This window comes from Mus caroli, unplaced genomic scaffold (genome assembly GCF_978045245.1).
Source record: "Mus caroli unplaced genomic scaffold, Mus_caroli_1 scaffold_9, whole genome shotgun sequence".
NCBI lineage: Eukaryota > Metazoa > Chordata > Mammalia > Rodentia > Muridae > Mus > Mus caroli.
The window spans coordinates 107,469,725-107,488,228 of NW_028227264.1; the positions used below are offsets into that span (position 1 = coordinate 107,469,725).

The window sequence follows — 18,504 nt, forward strand, 5'->3', positions numbered from 1 at the left end:
ATACGTAGTGTTGAATAACATTATACCCAAGGAGCTAAAGGGATCTGCAACCCTATAGGTGGAACAACAATATGAACTAACCAGTACCCCCTGGAGCTCGTGTCTCTAGCTGCATATGTATCAGAAGATGGCCTAGTCGGCCATCACTGGAAAGAGAAGCCCATTGGTCATGCAAACTTTATATGCCTCAGTACAGCGGAATGCCAGGGCCAAGAAGTGGGAGTGGGTGGGTAGGGGAGTGGGGCAGGGAGGGTATGGGGGACTTGAAATGTAAATGAAGAAAATACCTAATTAAAAAAAAAAGGAATAGCAAACAAAGAAAAGACATGGAGTATACATGTCAAGATTTAGTGGGGAGGATTTTTGATGCCAGGCTAAGGAAAACTCTGGAGAAGATGGAGTATGGGGGAAAACCAAGGAAGACTGAGACAAGAAACATGAAATACAAACGCCAGGGAGAGGAATTTGACTAAAATATTCTCAATTTTCAAGCACCCACCCTCCAATCCCATTCAAGTGTTGCAGAATTTCTCTTTGGAGGACAAGATGGGGCAAGGTTGACATGGGGAAGCGTGGTTCTAGTGAAACAAGACCATCCTGCTCAACCTCATATTAGCCAAACAAGCCCACTCCAAATATCAGTAGTTCCCATACTAGATTGTAAACACTTGTTCTCAAATGTAAACAGACACTCATGAATCAGTTATCACTTGAAGAAAGTCCATACTATAAAAGACAGAACCCAAGAAACAATGAAAAGAGGAAATCAAAGAGACAGTACCAATTTCTTTGTTTCGAATAAATATATGCGATCTATATAATTAAATTGTAAATCTAAGATGATTTAGAAAAGTTTTATATACATTACACACACATAAAGACCAACTAGTATCGGACAGAAAAGTGAGCATATAACATCTCTAAAAAGATCATTAAATACTATTTAAAATTTTTTTAAGTGAAAACAGCTAAACATTGGCAACATGATAGAAGAAATAATCAGAAGATGGAAAGATATATGAGCTTGGAAGAAAGCTTCCATGGCAATAGAACAAAAAAACAAAATGATGCAAAACAGGAAAAGAATCAGTAAGGATCCTTCAGTTCAGGAACTCCGAGGTATGAGCAGCAGAACTCTGAAAAAATGAATAGAAGAAATAAAGGAAGAAATCGTGGTCCAAAGTGAAGGGTGTGAATCATGAATGCATCCCTTGTGGAGAGAAGGACAAAATACGGGAGCCTCATGCAACCATCACATCTCAGCCTACTGGGAATAGAGAAAAGATTACTGGTTTTTTAGGAAGCAAGAAAAAGATTGAATAAAAAGTACTTAGAAATCAGCAGAGAAGTCAAATTTTCTAGAAATGCTCTTCAAGTTAATTCAAACTTGTCCTCCCATGCATAGTTTGCATGCAAGCATCTCTTCACCATTTTAGACACGGAGTTAAAAATCTTGCGGACTTCAAACGCAGGACCAGGCACCTCCACCAACACAGACCATGAGCTCAGAGGACGCAGGAGGTTTTTCAGAGCAAATCCTACAAGTAGACAAAATTCCCTGGCCATCAGACCTTTTCTTGAATCCAGGAAACAGGAAAAACCAATACAGGAAGTAAAAGAGGGTTGTTTCCAGAAGTGGGTGAGAAGAAACCCCAAGCTGTGGACAGGAGATCTGTGAAGCAGCTAGTCTGATAGGGGCATCAGAAGCAAGGGTTCAGAAGGGGAGGCTCCATGAAGGAGGTGCTCTGTCAAGAAGAGTCCTACAGAGGTAGAAAGAGTGTAGGAAAACAACTCTAGCTGGAGTTTGAGAGATTTCATAGGAATTCAATGGACTTGGGAATTCTGAAACTAAGAGCTGGTTGAATGAGCTTAATCATGTAGCATGGATTTACCTGGCAATTACATAATCCACGGGGTCCCTTTCATAAACATCAGTTTCCTCGACACACAAACCATTCCTTTTGTTTTGTTTCATATTTTTATTTACCTATCTATTTTTGGAGCCAAGGATTCAAAACAGGGCCTGGTGTGTGCTAAAAATTTGCTCTACCATTTAGCTATATTCCCTAGCCCAAGAGTAGCACTTTGAAAAAGTTAAAGCAAGAAGGCATCTCAGTCAAAATGCTGACTGAGAGGGAGAAAATATGAATAATGAGGGAGAAAATATGAATAATGACTCTACCCTCTTCCAAATTATCAAATAAAACCCAAATATTAGGGATATTGATGAGTCACTATAATAGTAAATACATGATATTTCTCCACAGCCTGTAAGACTTTCTCGAATGGATTCAATCCCTGTGCCTAAGATGCCAGTTATCATCTCAGTGGAATGACACTCAATATGGTCACAGATTTGAACCACTCCATTTAAGAGTAGAGCCCTAGGTGTTCTATAATTATCTTCCATTTGTATTTTGGTCTACTGTATATTTGACCATTATTCTTAAATATATTATTTTCCAGGAGTAATGTTTTTAATTGATTAAATTCAAGTACCACCTACCCATACTGTGTACTGAGGCTCCAAATTACCACAGTCCTTTGCAAATATATAAGAACAGCTTCCTGGGAAGTAATAGTAGATGCCATCAAATGTTTCAAAGTGATACTGTCCCCAGGTTTTGCAAATCCCATCTCTGCCACTTCCCATGTTTGGCACTGAAAAGAAATAAAAAGAATATTTACTAGTGTAAAATAAACCTCATCAATCTCAAAATATTCAGTCACAATAATTGTAATTTTCACTGAAATAATATCCAGTTACTTAAAAAAAAAGTCTCTAGTTTTGATGGAGAAAGGACTTATGTTAGAAACTCCTCTAACTGTTGTTTCCAAGAGACAGGTCTGGAAGAAAGAAAGAGTAAGAAAAAGACAGTAATGACGACCCAGCAGATGAATAAAGATAGATCACCATGGAATGTTCTGAACAGCACAGGCAGCAGGGAGAATGCTCCAGTCTCCATAATTATTCTTTTTTTTAATCTCCTTATAGTATCCAAAGAGAAAAATAAATGATGACCAAAAAATTAATGAATAAATAAATAGATGGGTATGCGTGCCTGAAAATGGAGGTGAAAGCATTAGTCATTCGGTTTCCGGGAATCTCAAAATGATGACCTCAGACTGGTGACATTGCAGACGATTATTTATTTTAAATCAACGGGCTTCATCTATTATGATCATGCCTCTCCTCTAGATAACCTCCCACTCTGTTCCACTTGTGAGTGTGTGGTGGATAATAATATTCATTATTGTGTTGGGTGTGGTGGGGGTGGGTCCCACTGTGTTTGAGCAAGAAAGTGTCTAAGGACAATTTTCAGGAGTTGCTCCTTCTGCCTAAGTGGGTTCTGGGGATAGAATTCTGATCTTGGCAACTAGGGCTTCTCCCTGCTGAGTCATCTCACCACCACCACCACCACCTGCACACCATTTTTTATATTTTAAATGCTTCATTTTATAATAATGCACAAGACAGGAATATTTGCTGAATTGTCACTAGGTGGGTTTTGATATAGTTCAGGGAAAACCAAAAGATAAGGAGGTGTCTTAGTTTCCTCTCCTTTTGAAACAATTATCTAAATTTGTCAGCTCAGGCCAACGTTGGTCCGCTCAGGAAAAGAAACAAAATGGCCTTGCCCAACAGCGGGTCTCCAATCCTGCACTTTTCTTTAGAACACTTAAGTTTAAGTATTGCTCATCTACTATGCATCAGAAACATACCCTGCCTTGTGCCTCCCATGTTGTCTTGCAAATGGTAAAATACTGATTATTATCCATTGATAATTATTAACCTAAGACCCTACCTGAGACACTGTGGATAGAAATACTTAAAAATGGAAACTTATCCCCAGTACCTAAAGAGTTCTCAGTATTTCTAATCTACATATTCAATGTCCAACAAATGGAACACAAAGAAGAAATGCTTCTACTAAAATATACTAAGTAAAAGAGAGACATAAACAAAAGACGGTTCTACTAAGCTAATGCCAGAAAATAAAGGGGGAAAAAAAGTTCTTGAAAAATTAGAGATCGTTGGGAAGGGCAAGTACGTACTTCTATTTTCTTTTACAGTGTTTCTACATTACTTCAAATTGATGAAAATAAATTTTGAACTCTCTAGCTAATGCCCCAAATCCCAGGGGATGAACACTTCCAACCAAATCATGACTTAATGTTCTCGTTCATATCCCATAATTCTCTCATAAATATCCCTGAAACTTACCAATCTGGCACCTTGTCCCGAGAGCCTGGAATATTTGACAATCACACGTACCCGTCTTAGAACAGAAAGCCCCGTTAAGGCATTCATGAGGACACGAACCTGAGGGGTAGGGCAAAATGATTTATCTTCTGGCATGGATCAGCTCACAAAAACACAATGTGTCACGATCTAGCTTGGACTAACTGTAATACTGTTAACTTAAACAGAACCTGGGCCTCTTGCCTTGTGGTGCTAAAGAATTAAGCCATCAAATCTCTATCTATTCATTTCATTATGTGTGCTCTGAAGCAAGAAAGACAGGCTTTCACATCGCAAAGTACTTTGAGAGAAAAGGTTAGCCTCCTTCGAGCAATTGAAAGGTCAAGTTCCCATGTAAGGAATCCCTGTCCAAGATGATGAGAAGCAGAAGTGCCCAAGCTGTAGATGATTCCCTACACCAGAGTCTGGAACACTTCCCACCAGCCCTTTCTCCGGGAGCAAGCGCTGTACTGAAGAATAACTCAGATCTTGCTCACTTCAGGGAGGGCTCAAGCAAACCATAAAATTCAAAGGGAAACTCCCACCTTCGATGAGATGGGTGACACATTTCGGTTGAAGTTTGCCCATTAATACTGAGGCTAGGCTATAAATGACCCCATCTTTGGAAATCGGTGCTTAACAAAGATGAGGCAGAAGCAGAAATCACGCCTCCGCCCCACACCCGCCCCCCCCCCATACCTTTTCGTGGAAAGAAAACTTGCCTCAAATAAATACGTTAAAAAGAAGAAGCAAATCGCTACAAGTTTTCTTTAATCTCAAAGGCATCTCCTGAGTGAGTTTGAGAAGGCAAAGGAATGCTAGGGAAAGGTTTCCTCTGTTAAGAAGACACCAGCAACTGGCAGAGCTCAGGCTGAAAGAACCCCAGTTATACATGAGGAGCGGAGAACATCTTTGAGTCACTGTAAAATATTACTAAAGAAGCCAGGGCTGTCTGGAAGATGTCACATTGGCGAAGACACTGTCTGACTGTAATAACAAACACGGTCTGCCAAATAGGAGAAGGACAAAGTCCTGTTATCATTTTCCCCCTAAACGTCCACTGACTTCTCTTTACATTTCAAAGCCTACAGATCTCTAGGTAAATTTTAAGTGAGTTGGGGGTGGGGGGAGAAGGAACTGTCTTAACTTAAATCAAAATACAGGTGGAAAATGTTTTACATAAACTTACAAGCAGTGTGGCTTTTCTTTAAGAGATATGCCTATCCTACACTGGGTAGGTGACTATTTAGATAAACAAGCAGAATATTTTTTGGAAAATGTATTTACAAGGCTGCTTACTCTATTGAAGGCAAACATCAAACTTTGCTGTGACTTTAAACATGATGATAAGAATTACTTCTGTTTCTTTCAATTTTAAGCTCCCACCAGCTTTCTACTTAACAGAAATAGTATACTGCCAAGACAAAAGACGGACAGTGGGGAGGGAAGGGAAAAGGGTCATTGACTGTGGACAAAAGAAAAAGCTTCCTGCTACCCTTCCGTGTTCTCTCCAGCCACACTGTCAGCAGCTTCATCTAACTGTTTAGTTCTGGCCAATCTAAAAATAATTTTGGATTTGGATTTGTATAGGACATGAACTTAAATGATTACTATTATTACCGTCATGACTCGGTCCTTCCAGTATACATGGAAGCAAACAAGAACAGATTGAACCTAGCCCCGCCCCCACCCCCTCTCCCCCCGCCCCTGCCCCACCACCAAGGGACCATCTCAGAAAACATAGACAGAAGAACAGCGACCCGCACTGACCTTTTATTTTACTCTCACCCCAATTAATAGCTTCGTGGAAAAAATATCTCGGAGAGGTTGCTTCAAACTTTAAAATAGAGAAATGCAAATGCAAATTAGTTTGCTTAACATAAGCCAAAAGTGCAAATGGAGAAATTCTGGAAAGCGTTTATAAATATAGAAATTATGAAGCACTGACTTAATGTATCTTCCCATGATCGAGACCGTCTCGGGGAAGCAGAAAGGGCTCCCATGGGGTGATGATTAACAGAGCTGGCTTCAAGCCTTCTTCTTTTTTTCTCTCTTTGGCTACTTACACAAGCCATTTGTCCTCTATGCCCTCACTCAGCTTGTGCCTACCCCACTCCATCATCCCTTTGTGAAAGGAGCCATAAAAAGGCACTGTTGTCTTTACTGATTCTTTGTATACAAAAGTAATAGTTCTCTGACAGTTGCAGATATGAGTGACTAAAGGGAAGCTCAAGGGATTGATACAGTCAGGGCTGACCTGCCTGTGTACCAGACTTGTGAAACCGCCTCTCACAGAAACACCCTCTGACCTTTTACTTCTATTTAGCCACATTTCCTATCAGCGTAATGCCTCCACCTGTTCATCTGTAAAATGGGAACCTTCACTGGGTGGCGTAGCAATGGAGTAGATGCTGTCCTGTAAGCTTTTAGAGTAGTGCCTCTCACAGAAGGTTAGTAAGAAAGGATCTAATACTGCCTATAACAATCCAGATGAAATGTGGTGATTTAGGAATTATTGTAAATGATTATATATTGCTAAAGCTAGTCACTTATAGATTATCAGCCCAACTCAATTCCGATTGCATGTATAGATCGTGATCATTGCCTTTCCAATGGTACTTATATTTACCTGAAGACATACAGTCGAACTTTGCTACCTGGTTAAAAATTGAGTATCTGGGAATGTTAGGGAAATTGAAGCAGGATGTGAGATAAGCAAGATGATTGACGTGATCTAAGGACCAAGATCTTTTTTTTTCTTTTTTAGGTATTTTCCTCATTTACATTTCCAATGCTATCCCAAAAGTCCCCCATACCCTCCCCCCCCACTCCCCTACCCACCCACTCCCACTTTTTGGCCCTAGCGTTCCCCTGTACTGGGGCATATAAAGTTTGCAAGTCCAATGGGCCTCTCTTTCCAGTGATGGCCGACTAGGCCATCTTCTGATACATATGCAGGTAGAGTCAAGAGCTCCGGGGTACTGGTTAGTTCATAATGTTGTTGCACCTACAGGGTTGCAGATCTCTTTAGCTCCTTGGATACTTTCTCTAGCTCCTCTATTGGGGGCCCTGTGATCCATCCAATAGCTGACTGTGAGCATCCACTTCTGTGTTTGCTAGGCCCCGGCGTCGTCTCACAAGAGACAGCTATATCAGGAAGGACCAAGATCTTTGACCTCTAATCTGATGATTACTCTCACACATGAGAAGCTTGATTTGAGCATTTTTCCGTGTGTGTGTGTGTGTGTGTGTGTGTGTGTGTGTGTGTGTGTGCTTTTGCGCATGAGAAATAGAAAAATGCATGCATCTTGCTCACGTGCGTATACACCAAGGGAGGTACATTTGCCTATGGAGATCAGAGTGTGACATTTGCTGCCTTTCTCAATTACTCTCTAATTTATTTTTTGAGGTATTTTTTGACCTAGAGCCCAGGGATTCAGTTAAGCTGACTAGCCAATCAGCTCCCGGGATCTTCCTGTCTGCCTCCACACACACACTCTGTAAGTAGTGACAAAAGGCCATGCCTGGCTTTTCACTGAGGATCTAAAGTACAAGCAGGTCCTTACTCTTTCGTAGCAGGTACCTACCGGTCCATTTCCCTAGCTCCTCAGTATGTTCTTTAAACAGAACTCACCCCATGCTACGTGATACTACTCTTCTATTATCTCATTTGTTAAGGACTCTTAAAGAGTCACTTCTAAGCTCCTTTCCCCATACCAGGGCTCCAAGTTCATAAGTTCATTACTTCTTCCTTGCAAATTGATCTATGTTTTATCCTCACTTCTCAATCCCTTCTGTTTCTATTATCCTGGCCCTCAAGTGGTTTATGGTTATGGTCTCACAGTGATGCCATGTTGAATTTTCTCTCCCACCATACTGTTTCCAGCTGCCTAAATCAAACAAACAGGCATTAACATTGCTTGGCACATACCATCTTCAAAGCTCTTTGCCTCTGAAATAATTTACGCCAACCGTTGCAGTGGAAACCAGTCCCTCATCTCTGATGTTTGACAAACATCTTCCACTCTGCCTCACACTAGCCTAAGTACCTGAACGAATTATCTAGTCCATGTAGCCTCAGTTTCCAATAAATAAAAAGGAGTAATAGTGTCTCCCTTACAGAATCAGGAGGATAAAGTGAAACAATCAGTGACTAGTAATACCCCAAACATATAATAAGGAGGACAGGCTTCCTGCCTCTTACTATTACTAAATGAAAATGGAATATGCAGGCTATGAAGATAGCTCAGCAGGTAAAGCCTAGGAACCTGAGTTGGATTTCCAGGACCACATGGTGGAAAAAGAAAGTTGTCTTCTGGCATCCATGTACATGCCTTGGTATGAGAACACACACATGCTACATACACAACACACACACATATACTCATGCATACACATACAGAGACCCCCCACACACACACAAACACATACATTCAAAATAAATGAATTAATGAATGAATTAATTAATTAATATACACTGGACTACCTTTAGTATATTTATTTCTTACTCCACTCAACTTTGACCTCCTGTAAAGAAATCCCAGTGACCACTTAACATTCCTGACAATTCGGCTATGCTTCTGTTTATCCAGCACCATAGTGCATTTCTCAAGTGTAAAAGTCCACACTCAGTTTTAGCTTCGGAACATTTCTGAACTCAGAACGGCACGCTACTTTAATAAGTGAGGCCTTTTCATTTTTATGTTATGTCCATCACATCAAATAACTCATGATGACTCAGATTCAATGAACCATTTGCACAGAAAATGATTTCTTTACAGATCCCTGGAGACATGAAGTTTCTAAATTTACAAGCATGGCTATTCTGCATGACAGGACTTCTGGCAAGCCAGCAACAAGTATCAACTGAACTGGAAAAAAAAAGATATAGTTCAAATGGGAATCTGCCTCTCCTGGTATTTAGAGCTATGACTAAAGCAAACTCCAGCAGTGTTTTTTCAGCCCATATCATATTCACTTGTGTTTCTGTGGGAATGGAGAGATTTCAACTCCAAGCCCAGCCTTCTTTCTATCTCTGCCTGAGGACAGAGTCCAAGAGGGACTTTTCGGCTAGACACACTAGCTCCTCTCTTTGCTCAGTCGGAAAACAGGAATTGATGGGTGATAAATATTTTTGCCAATATACTCCATTGGCAATCACCTCCTTCTTATCATAGAAAATTTATCTTAACTACTTCACATGATATATGAGATTTTTGTTGTTGTTCTCACACAGGGTCTCACTATACAGCCCAGGCTAGCCCCATCCCTTGCAGAAACAGGAAGAGAGGCTACTTATCACGTTCCCAATAAGACTGAGCCCTACATGCCTACCACAGGGAGCCCCCCACTCACATGCCCTGAATTGTATTTTCTCTCACTCTTGTCTGACCCTCCCTTGTATATTTTCCAGAGACTGTTCACCTAAGCCTTGGTCTCAGTGCCTGCTTCAGAAGAATCACCGAATGCAATGCAAAGAATGTTGTTGTGGGTACACATATTCACAGAACCAGTAAAAGCGGACTGGTAGCCACTCTTTCTCCTTCCTGATCGCACCTCCACAGGAGGATGGCCATTACCACAGAGATGTGCCCTCGATAGATAAATCACAGCAACAATCACATGTACGCCATTTATAGAAGTCTATGCTTAGGCTGTGCATGCTTACGTCACTGCCAGCATACTTCTGAGGACAGTTATCCATCCATCAGCAATGTTTGCTTACAGCACAGGAATGAGCTGAGCATGAATGGCCTTAAAGCCTATTTCTAAGCAGGGAACTGCCTGACTGTGACCTCATCGCTCCCTGTCACATTTCTCCCTTGAAAACTTAATCGACATTAAATGATCTCGACACGTGTCCACTGGCTACAGGAAAGAAATGCAAGCCTCCTGTTCTTCATCCTGCCTAAAATAGACACGAAGACAAAGCAAGCACATCGCTCTTAGTAGCAGAGGAGAGGCACTAACCTAACTCCTAGTGGGTACATTGCACAGATCCTGATGGCACGTGAATGCACAGGGTCCCGTCCCATCCAAGGATCTCTTTATTTGCAACGTTAGGGGATGGACAGTTCACACAAGATTTTCAATCGAGCATGTTCACCAGAACGGAAGTTTTCGTTTTCATCAACAGATTTTCTTCTGAGTTATGCAGATAGATATTTGCCAATATACTCCATTGGCAATCACCTCCTTCTTATCATAGAAAATTTATCTTAGCTACTTCACATGATATATGAGATTTTTGTTGTTGTTGTTGTTGTTCTCACACAAGGTCTCACTATGCAGGCCAGACTAGCCCCAAACTTACAGTCCCTCTACTTCAGTTTCTCTAATACAAAATACTTCCTACGCCGAAATATTGTTTCCACTGCCGTTCTTAGTTATTAAAAAAAAAAAAAGCATGACAAGGAAGATGATTTAGTGGATAAAGTAGTTGCTATGGAAACATAAGGACCTGAGTTTGCATATCCAAGATCCACATAAAAAGCCAAAGCCATGTACAATAAACTTTGGTCATAGGACATGAAGAAATCAAATTGGTATTGAGTAGGCTGCTTCTTCCCCGGTGTCTGGCTTTCATAGTACCCAAAATGTGCCAAGTAGTCTGTACAGGATACTGAAAGTTATCTATTGATAACTTATCTAGTTGTGACCTCTGTGAACTACAGGAGTGATATGAGTGGCATCATAGACCTATGGATTCAATAGTAGCACAGATGTTATATGGTCAACCAAGCACTTTCTGACTGGATTCAAGGCCTGTGTGAGGAAAGACATGAGTGGTACTGTAGATCTGGCCCAATAACCCATGGTTGGGCAGCTCACAGGCCCCATAGGTGAACCAACTACTATTCTTGTGCTAAATAAGCATAGTATCAATCTGCCCTCTAAATTCCCATCTCTATGTCTAAAGATTAGTTCAGCTTCTCAGAGACGTTTCTTTCCAACATGGATAGCGATTAACCCAGAGATGCACAACATGCCGAGAATGAGTGTGTGGAGTGCTGAGCCACAAATTAATCACTTCTATTACTCCCCAGCCAAGGCCCAGGGACCATCGGGGAAGAATGTGCCGAAAGGCTGTAGGAGACAGAGGTCAAAGTGACTGGCCCGAAACAGCATCTTCTAACTGTGACAGAATGGCCGCACTCACGGACCTATCATAGCCGTGGTTGTCTGAATAAGATCTGCACAAGATGAAGCCAGTCAACAGTCTGACATGAAATAGGGAGGAGACCATGCTGCCATTAACAGAGGAGATACTAACTGCCTGGGACCCTGGAAGACACCAAGTCAGCTTTATGTACAGCACTGGCTTCTGGTAAGTCAACCATTTGTTCACCAAGGGATGGCTCCACACTGCACCCATGAGTATACAGGCAACACAAACTAGACTGGGCAGGGAATTATAAAGAAACAAAAGGAGAAAGTTCATTTGGGAGGAGCATGGGAAGGTAGAGGTTGATCTGAGCAGTGCCATGAGAGGAGATAAGGTGAGCACGATTATGATTATAATGTGAATATGATTAGATGAAGTTCTCAAAGTATTAATACAAGCATCCTATTTTTTTAAAAGCCAGGTACCGTGCCACATGCCTGGGATACTAGCACTAAGGAAAGAGATTCCTGGAGCTCATTGACCAGCAAACTCTAGGTTTAGTAAAAGACTCTGTGTAGAACAATAGAAACAGATTATCTAGCATCAAGAAAGAGAAAAAAAAAGAATTTGTTTTGTCATCTGAACTGTCATAAGATCACATTTGACCTTTCTATCTCTTTGTTCCCTTGGGTTTACTATGATAAAATATAGAATGAAGGCACCAATCAGGAAATACTTATAACAGCTGTATTTCAGAGGTTGAAGGAATGGCTTACTGGTTAAGAGCACGTGCTGCTCTCCCTCAAGACCTGAACTCAGGTCTAGTACCCGCATCTGAGAACTCACAACCGTCTGTAACTCCAACTCCAGGGATCTTATATTTCAGGATGGGGTCCCATACCCACACATGTCTAAACATAATGAAAAATAATATAAGAAGGATACTTTGTATCTCAACACTTGTCAAAGGCTCCCTTGAGGTTTTAAGCTATTAACTATTTAATGTTCAAGTTACATTACTTCTAAAAAACAAAAACAAAACCTGTTTGTCCCACATAAAATCTGTAGTTTAACTTATCTGTCTCTCACAGAGAAATATTGTCTAGAGCTCATTCATTTGAATAGTCAAACGACAATTTGATGAAAATGGAATCATATTACTCATTATCCTTTACATAGAAAAGGAAGTAGGTAACAAGTACTCAAATCTAACAGTGTACTGCTCTTCAGAAATACCCTGGGACTGGATTGTTTAGAAAACATGAAGGCTGTCTGTCAGTACATGAGAATACGCCTAATGCTGCTTTAGTCTTTAACTCACGTTATTTGAGCCTTTCTCCATTTGCTCTTATGTGTGTTTGTCTTGATTCTATTATCCTGCCCAATAAGGTTGTTAATTTCTTTTTCTCTTTCTCTTCCTCTTTCTCTTTCTCTTTCTTTTTCTTTTTCTTTCTTTTTCTTTTTCTTCCGAGACAGGGTTTCTCTGTATAGCCCTGGCTGTCCTGGAATTCACTTTGTAGACCAGGCTGGCCTCAAACTCAGAAACCCACCTGCCTCTGCCTCCCGAGTGCTGGGGTTGTTAATTTCTAAATCATGCAAATGTCCTAGCAAGAAGATGGTATGCAATCCCCATCAACACTGAAGCCCAAGCACAGGTTACCAAGAAGAATGAGGAGAAAGAAAAAAAGGTGTTTCATTCCAAACAAATCTATGTGAACTGAATATATTTGAGGGTCGTAAAATAAAATAAAATAATAAAAGCTGCAGAGAAATGTGTTGGCCTCTCCCTACTCTTTCCTGTCTTGTGTGGAGCATTTCATTCCCTCCACAAAGGTCTCATTGTTGAGGTGACAGCAGAATCCAAAGCAGAATGAGTTATTTCTCTGCCTCTCTCCATCTGAGGCATAACCTACCTGTACTGCTAACAGAGCCCTTCTCTGTTCATTTTCATAGAACTCACTTCTGCAAGAAAACACAAAGAACTTGTGTAGTCAGAGGCCCCTGGGCAACCTGAACAGCCTTTCCCAAGAGGGAGCTGGTGTTTTCCTCCTGATCTCCATCACTTTTATCAAAGAGGCCTTTCTTGGTTTAACATTTAAAGGGCCCCCTCCCCTCTGTGGAAGGGTGAGATTTGGGTGGTGGAGCTGTCTCATTTTACAAAATTCGGGACTGTCCCCAAATCTCTCCAGGCTCTGATATAAACTGAATTTTAGGAAGGAACTTTGAGATTGAGAGATAAACAAAATAGTGTAACATTGTAACACCAACAGGTGTAGTTTCTTCTTCCTAGTAACTTCTTGAGTCTCCTGAAGTGGGTAATTACCAAAGGTGCATTTACTTTCCCATACATAATATTTTAATTTCATCTGTTCTGTGTCACTAAAAAAAAAAAAAATAGGGTGATATAAATGTAAGGACACTTAATTGGCAGTTATCCAAACCAAATCATTAATTCACTGAGTTATACATCTGTTTTATGAAATTTCATATTTTTGTTATATTTATTAGTGAATACATTTTTAAAAATCAAATGAGCATAATTCTTTCACTAAGAAAAATAGTAAAAAAATTTATTTTCATTATTTATTACTGTAACCATTTTATCCATTTCATCACTAAAAGTAGTTTTACTTTATGTTAAAAATGTAGTACATTTACAGTCAATAATGTATGTCAACAGGAAAAATTGTAAAGAGACATATTACTGGATATAGCTTCTTCACAGATCTTTGAAGTGAAGCAAATGCCTCTTTAGTACCTACAGGCAGTGGACCACACCAAGGCTTCTCACAAGAATGAAAGTGAATGTCATTTCTAATGTTTGGAAATATTTCAAGGAAGAAGATCTCATACTTTTTGTAAAGGTTTCACTTGTTATTTGAAGAATGGACAGAGCTGTCTACTGAGTTTGGCATGTCCTCCTTCCTTTGATGTTTCGGAGCATTAAGGCAAAGAAATACTCACTCTGATGTTTCTGACAGGACAGATGACGCACAAATGTATCCTGCCAGAGATAAACACAGGTTGGTGAGACTGCAGGACACACAACTAGCTTGCTCTGAGTTCTGCTATCTAACAGATTATTTTTTTTATCCAAAGGCTAAACTATACATTGAGAATTGCTGCTAGTTTTTTTCTTTTTAGAGGATTCTGACCAGAGAATGATCTGTAATATACCTGAGGTGAGCAATAGCCCTCCTAAAAGTATGTCCAATGCCTGTAGATTTACACAGTGCCATCACACAATATAACCAGTGCCTATAGATGTGCACAGTGCAGCCACACAACAGAGTGGGGCCAGGCATGGAATCCCAGAGCTATTCTAGAGCTGGCCCTACCACTTAGTTTTTGGCAAGCTTAAACATGATGCAAAACAAAATGATCATGTTGAACAAGCCAATCTCAATGCCTCTCCACACAGTATCCCACACAACATCCTGCATCTTTTTCCTTGAGAGCTAAGGACCTCTGTGATGGGAAGATTGTGACTTTTCTGTGTCTCTCACATGTCTGTTATTTCTTCCATTTACCCTGCAAGCTCCAAACTCTAGACCCTTTACCAGGGATCAAAAAAGAAAGAAAAAAAAGTATATATAAATAAATGCCATCTCCATAAAGACTTTTAATAAATACTAATTTATAGGTAAATTTGTTGTAAAGATGGAAAATTAATTCATAACCTCAAATGTTAAAGTTAGATCTAAAATCTCTTTTTTTTTATTTTTAGGCTTTAATGACATGATGTAGCCTTAACTACTCTATCTCTCAAAATTATTATAAAGTTTCAAGTGCTTAAATTACACATGGGACATCACTGTAGTTCATGTTTGAAAAAAAGGAGTCAGAATGACTGCATGTAGTGATAAAGGCATGGTTTTAAATAGCCACTTAAAGAAAACTCAAAGCACACCAAGGGCAAAAATTCTCTACATTCTTAAGAATCCAGTGAAGTTGTCTGAAGGTGATTTAGTACACACATGTTCTCAAAACACTCAAGAATTAACATAAAAGGAAACAATATCAGTTTCAAGAGAGAGAGAGAGAGAGAAACGTGTGATAAATGAAGGTCAAGATATGAAAGCTCTTACCTCGTAATGAAACCAGCAGTATAGGAAGGGAGAGAGCACGCCAAGGTACCATCAAACTGAGTTTCTTCACAATGCTCATTTCAGTGAACTCTTTCTCCCTGGACTGAAACCAAAGTGACGGTCTTCACTATGATGGCATCTTACAAGGGTGACTGTTCCTTGTGCGCTCAGATTCAAATGAACACAGTTATGGGATAAAGCCACTGAAAAGAAAAACTCCGGGCTTCCCAACCACACACAGCCAGCATATGAGGTTTTAGATAGAGCTCACAGTCAGCCCTTTGGCTGGGTCTCTCATTAGCAATGCAAGGCAGCCTCTTGCCTGAGCCCGGATTAGTTACAGCCAGCTACACACCTGCCCATCAATACACCTTGTTAGCCCATCTCTCAGCCTTTCTAGTAATTTTGAAAGATTGGGATCATCCAAACAATACTTGTTTATACCTTCTAAGGTCATGAGATAACTTATTCCTAAGCATTGGTATATTGTCCATGTCTTATTATTCACAAAATAGTAGCCTTTGAAAACAAGAGGAATGAAAATCTAATTTACTTTTCCTACAGTATCTACAGTTTTATATCTTATTCTCAAAACTTTAAAAGTAAATTAAAACTATGTGCATGTATTTTCAAATGAAATCCTATTATGGTACCGACATTTTCATTGGTCCACCAAGCTGTTAAACATTACAGAACAAGTGTAAACTTTCAAAGAAAACAATGTTTTTCTAATATTTGTCTTTTAAAAGAAAACTAAACGATGCAGGGAGTACTGAAGACCTTTTTGATAATCCATTTTTTCTCATCTTCTATGAAAAGTACCTGATTAGATTATGAAAGAGGGGAGGAGGTCTGTGTTCTTATTCCAGCCATAGGGCATTCTTCTCCAGAAGCAATTGACTGCCTATGGCAGCATCAGAGAAAAGAGCTATCATCTTTCAAAATGAACTCCAGAGAGTTGATCTAAGCCCACAGATGAGTGAAAGCCATGTCTAGGCCATGGGTTCACATTTCCTATAGCAGATTCCATGACTCACCTTGCCCTTGTCCCTCCCACTTAAGAGATGGAGTACAATAACAAGAAATGTCTGATTACACAAGTACTACATGGCAGTTATTCCTGTCTGCTGGTTCCCAGGCACTTCCTTTGCAATGACTTCAAAGTATCCAGCGGCTGACTCATCCAATATCCATTACATACACACGTTTCTCTTATGGTCCCAAGTTCATGGATCATGTGTTTTTGTTCCATGTGGTCTTAATTAGTCTCCACTGATGAATAACTGCTAAGTCAATGAAGCAACAGAAAATGGACACCCATTCAATAAAAAGATAAGCATGAAATACACACCTAAACAGTATTAAAATTACAAAGTATGGTGTCCCTGTCTATAGCACACATGTGCATACTTATTTTGAATTTTGATGCATGTATTTTAAAGTAAAGCATGCGCTCACTGATAGCCACTAAAACATTCATAGTCTGTTGTTCTTGAACTAACTAGACAATTGCCCAAGTCTACACAGATAGTCCATGCAATCATTTATATTTACATTCTAAACTGGTCCAGAAATATGTACCTACTAAGCCATAGTCAAAACTACAAAATAATTCTCTTTTGAATGTATCAGTATAAGATCATTGAAAAGCTAGGGTTGCACTCTGTTTAGAGTATTAAATTTGTCCTCCAAAGAACTTTCTCAAACTGAGAGAAGTAAATTTGTGTGTGTGTGTGTGTGTGTGTATGTGTGTGCAAAATGTTTTAAATCAACATGCATTACTAATTCTTTTCTCCTATGTCCCTGGCTAATTTAGAAATTGACTTTCCACATAAATAACATATGACATGACAGATGTATGAATCATGCTTCAGAATCGTCTTTCTCTGTCTACTAACATCTTGAATTTTTCCCGAAACTTAATTTTTTTTTCACAAATGATGTGCATACAGAAAAATCTTGAGTTGTAATCAAAATCAAACTTTGTGATTCAACAGTTTGATTACAAACCTATTTTTACTGCACCTGGAAACTGCCTAGAAAGACTTAGAAAACATGAACTGCATGTTTCTCATATAAACTTTAATAGCATGTGAAACTAATTGTAATAGAAAAATTCTTACCACAGATTTCATATGAATCTTTTGATTTAAACATATCACTTTAATTTTCACTGAATAAAATAGAAAGTTCCAAGGCTCTATCATCGTACTTTTTTTTCTGTTTTTGTGTTTTTTGTTTTGTGATTTTTTTGTTTTATGTATTCAGAACCTGGAAGGTGTTTTGTCTAATAAAGAACGCAGTCAAAATTACCACACCCAAAAATAAACCCTGAATTTGGCCATTCTTTTCTAAGTAGAGGTTTACTGTGTGCCTGCCTCTCTATATCAAGGCTTCTCATAAGGAAGAAATTAGAAAAAAAGAAGAAAGAAGGATGATAAAGAAAGCAATAACTAAATGCCAAGTTCTTTCTCCATCACGAACTTGTTACCTGAAATGGTAGTCGGCATGAAAATAGACATCCATGAATAGCTCCAACCGAACAGAGAGTTTAGATGAAAGATTAGACCCAGAGACACAAAAAAGGGAATTTATGACTATTGCTATGTGTAATTGTTACTGTCAAAATGACAACTTTTATTTCTTTCTACCCTGACAAAGGAACTTAGACAAAATGTGAGTCATCCACCAGTTTATGAAGAGATACTAGGTTCATAAGAATCCTGAGGCAAGGCTAGAATGCAAGCTATAAAATGTTCCCTTTCTGCCACAAAAGTACTGTGCGTCTTCCCACACGGAATATGACCTTTGGAAAGTTGACACCCAACAATCTGTTAGCCTTTTTTTTTTTTGGTTTTTCGAGACAGGGTTTCTCTGTGTAGTCCTGGCTGTCCTGGAACTCACTCTGTAGACCAGGCTGGCCTCGAACTCAGAAATCCGCCTGCCTCTGCCTCCCAAGTGCTGGGATTAAAGGCATGCGCCACCACGCCCGGCTCAATCTGTTAGCCTTAACACAGCACATTCAAAACAACTGGCAAGAATGGGAAATCTCTGACCTTGTGGCATAT

At 39.6% G+C, this 18,504-nt stretch overlaps 1 protein-coding gene across 2 annotated transcripts in view; it reads right to left on the minus strand.

Annotated features, from left to right (window-relative positions):
• Otogl (otogelin like) overlaps window positions 1-15,515 on the minus strand; it is a 142,413-nt gene extending 126,898 nt beyond the window's left edge. The window contains exons 1-6 of one of the 2 annotated variants that reach the window (XM_021174947.3): window positions 15,437-15,515; window positions 14,313-14,352; window positions 13,262-13,310; window positions 6,014-6,080; window positions 4,226-4,324; window positions 2,507-2,661 (exon numbers count right to left, since the gene is read on the minus strand). In XM_021174947.3, the coding sequence (XP_021030606.2) occupies window positions 2,507-2,661; window positions 4,226-4,324; window positions 6,014-6,080; window positions 13,262-13,310; window positions 14,313-14,352; window positions 15,437-15,515 (489 nt within the window). The remainder of the gene's footprint in view (window positions 1-2,506; window positions 2,662-4,225; window positions 4,325-6,013; window positions 6,081-13,261; window positions 13,311-14,312; window positions 14,353-15,436) is intronic. The other variant, XM_085843441.1, reaches the window with a different exon arrangement.
• Between the last annotated feature and the right edge of the window lie 2,989 nt (window positions 15,516-18,504).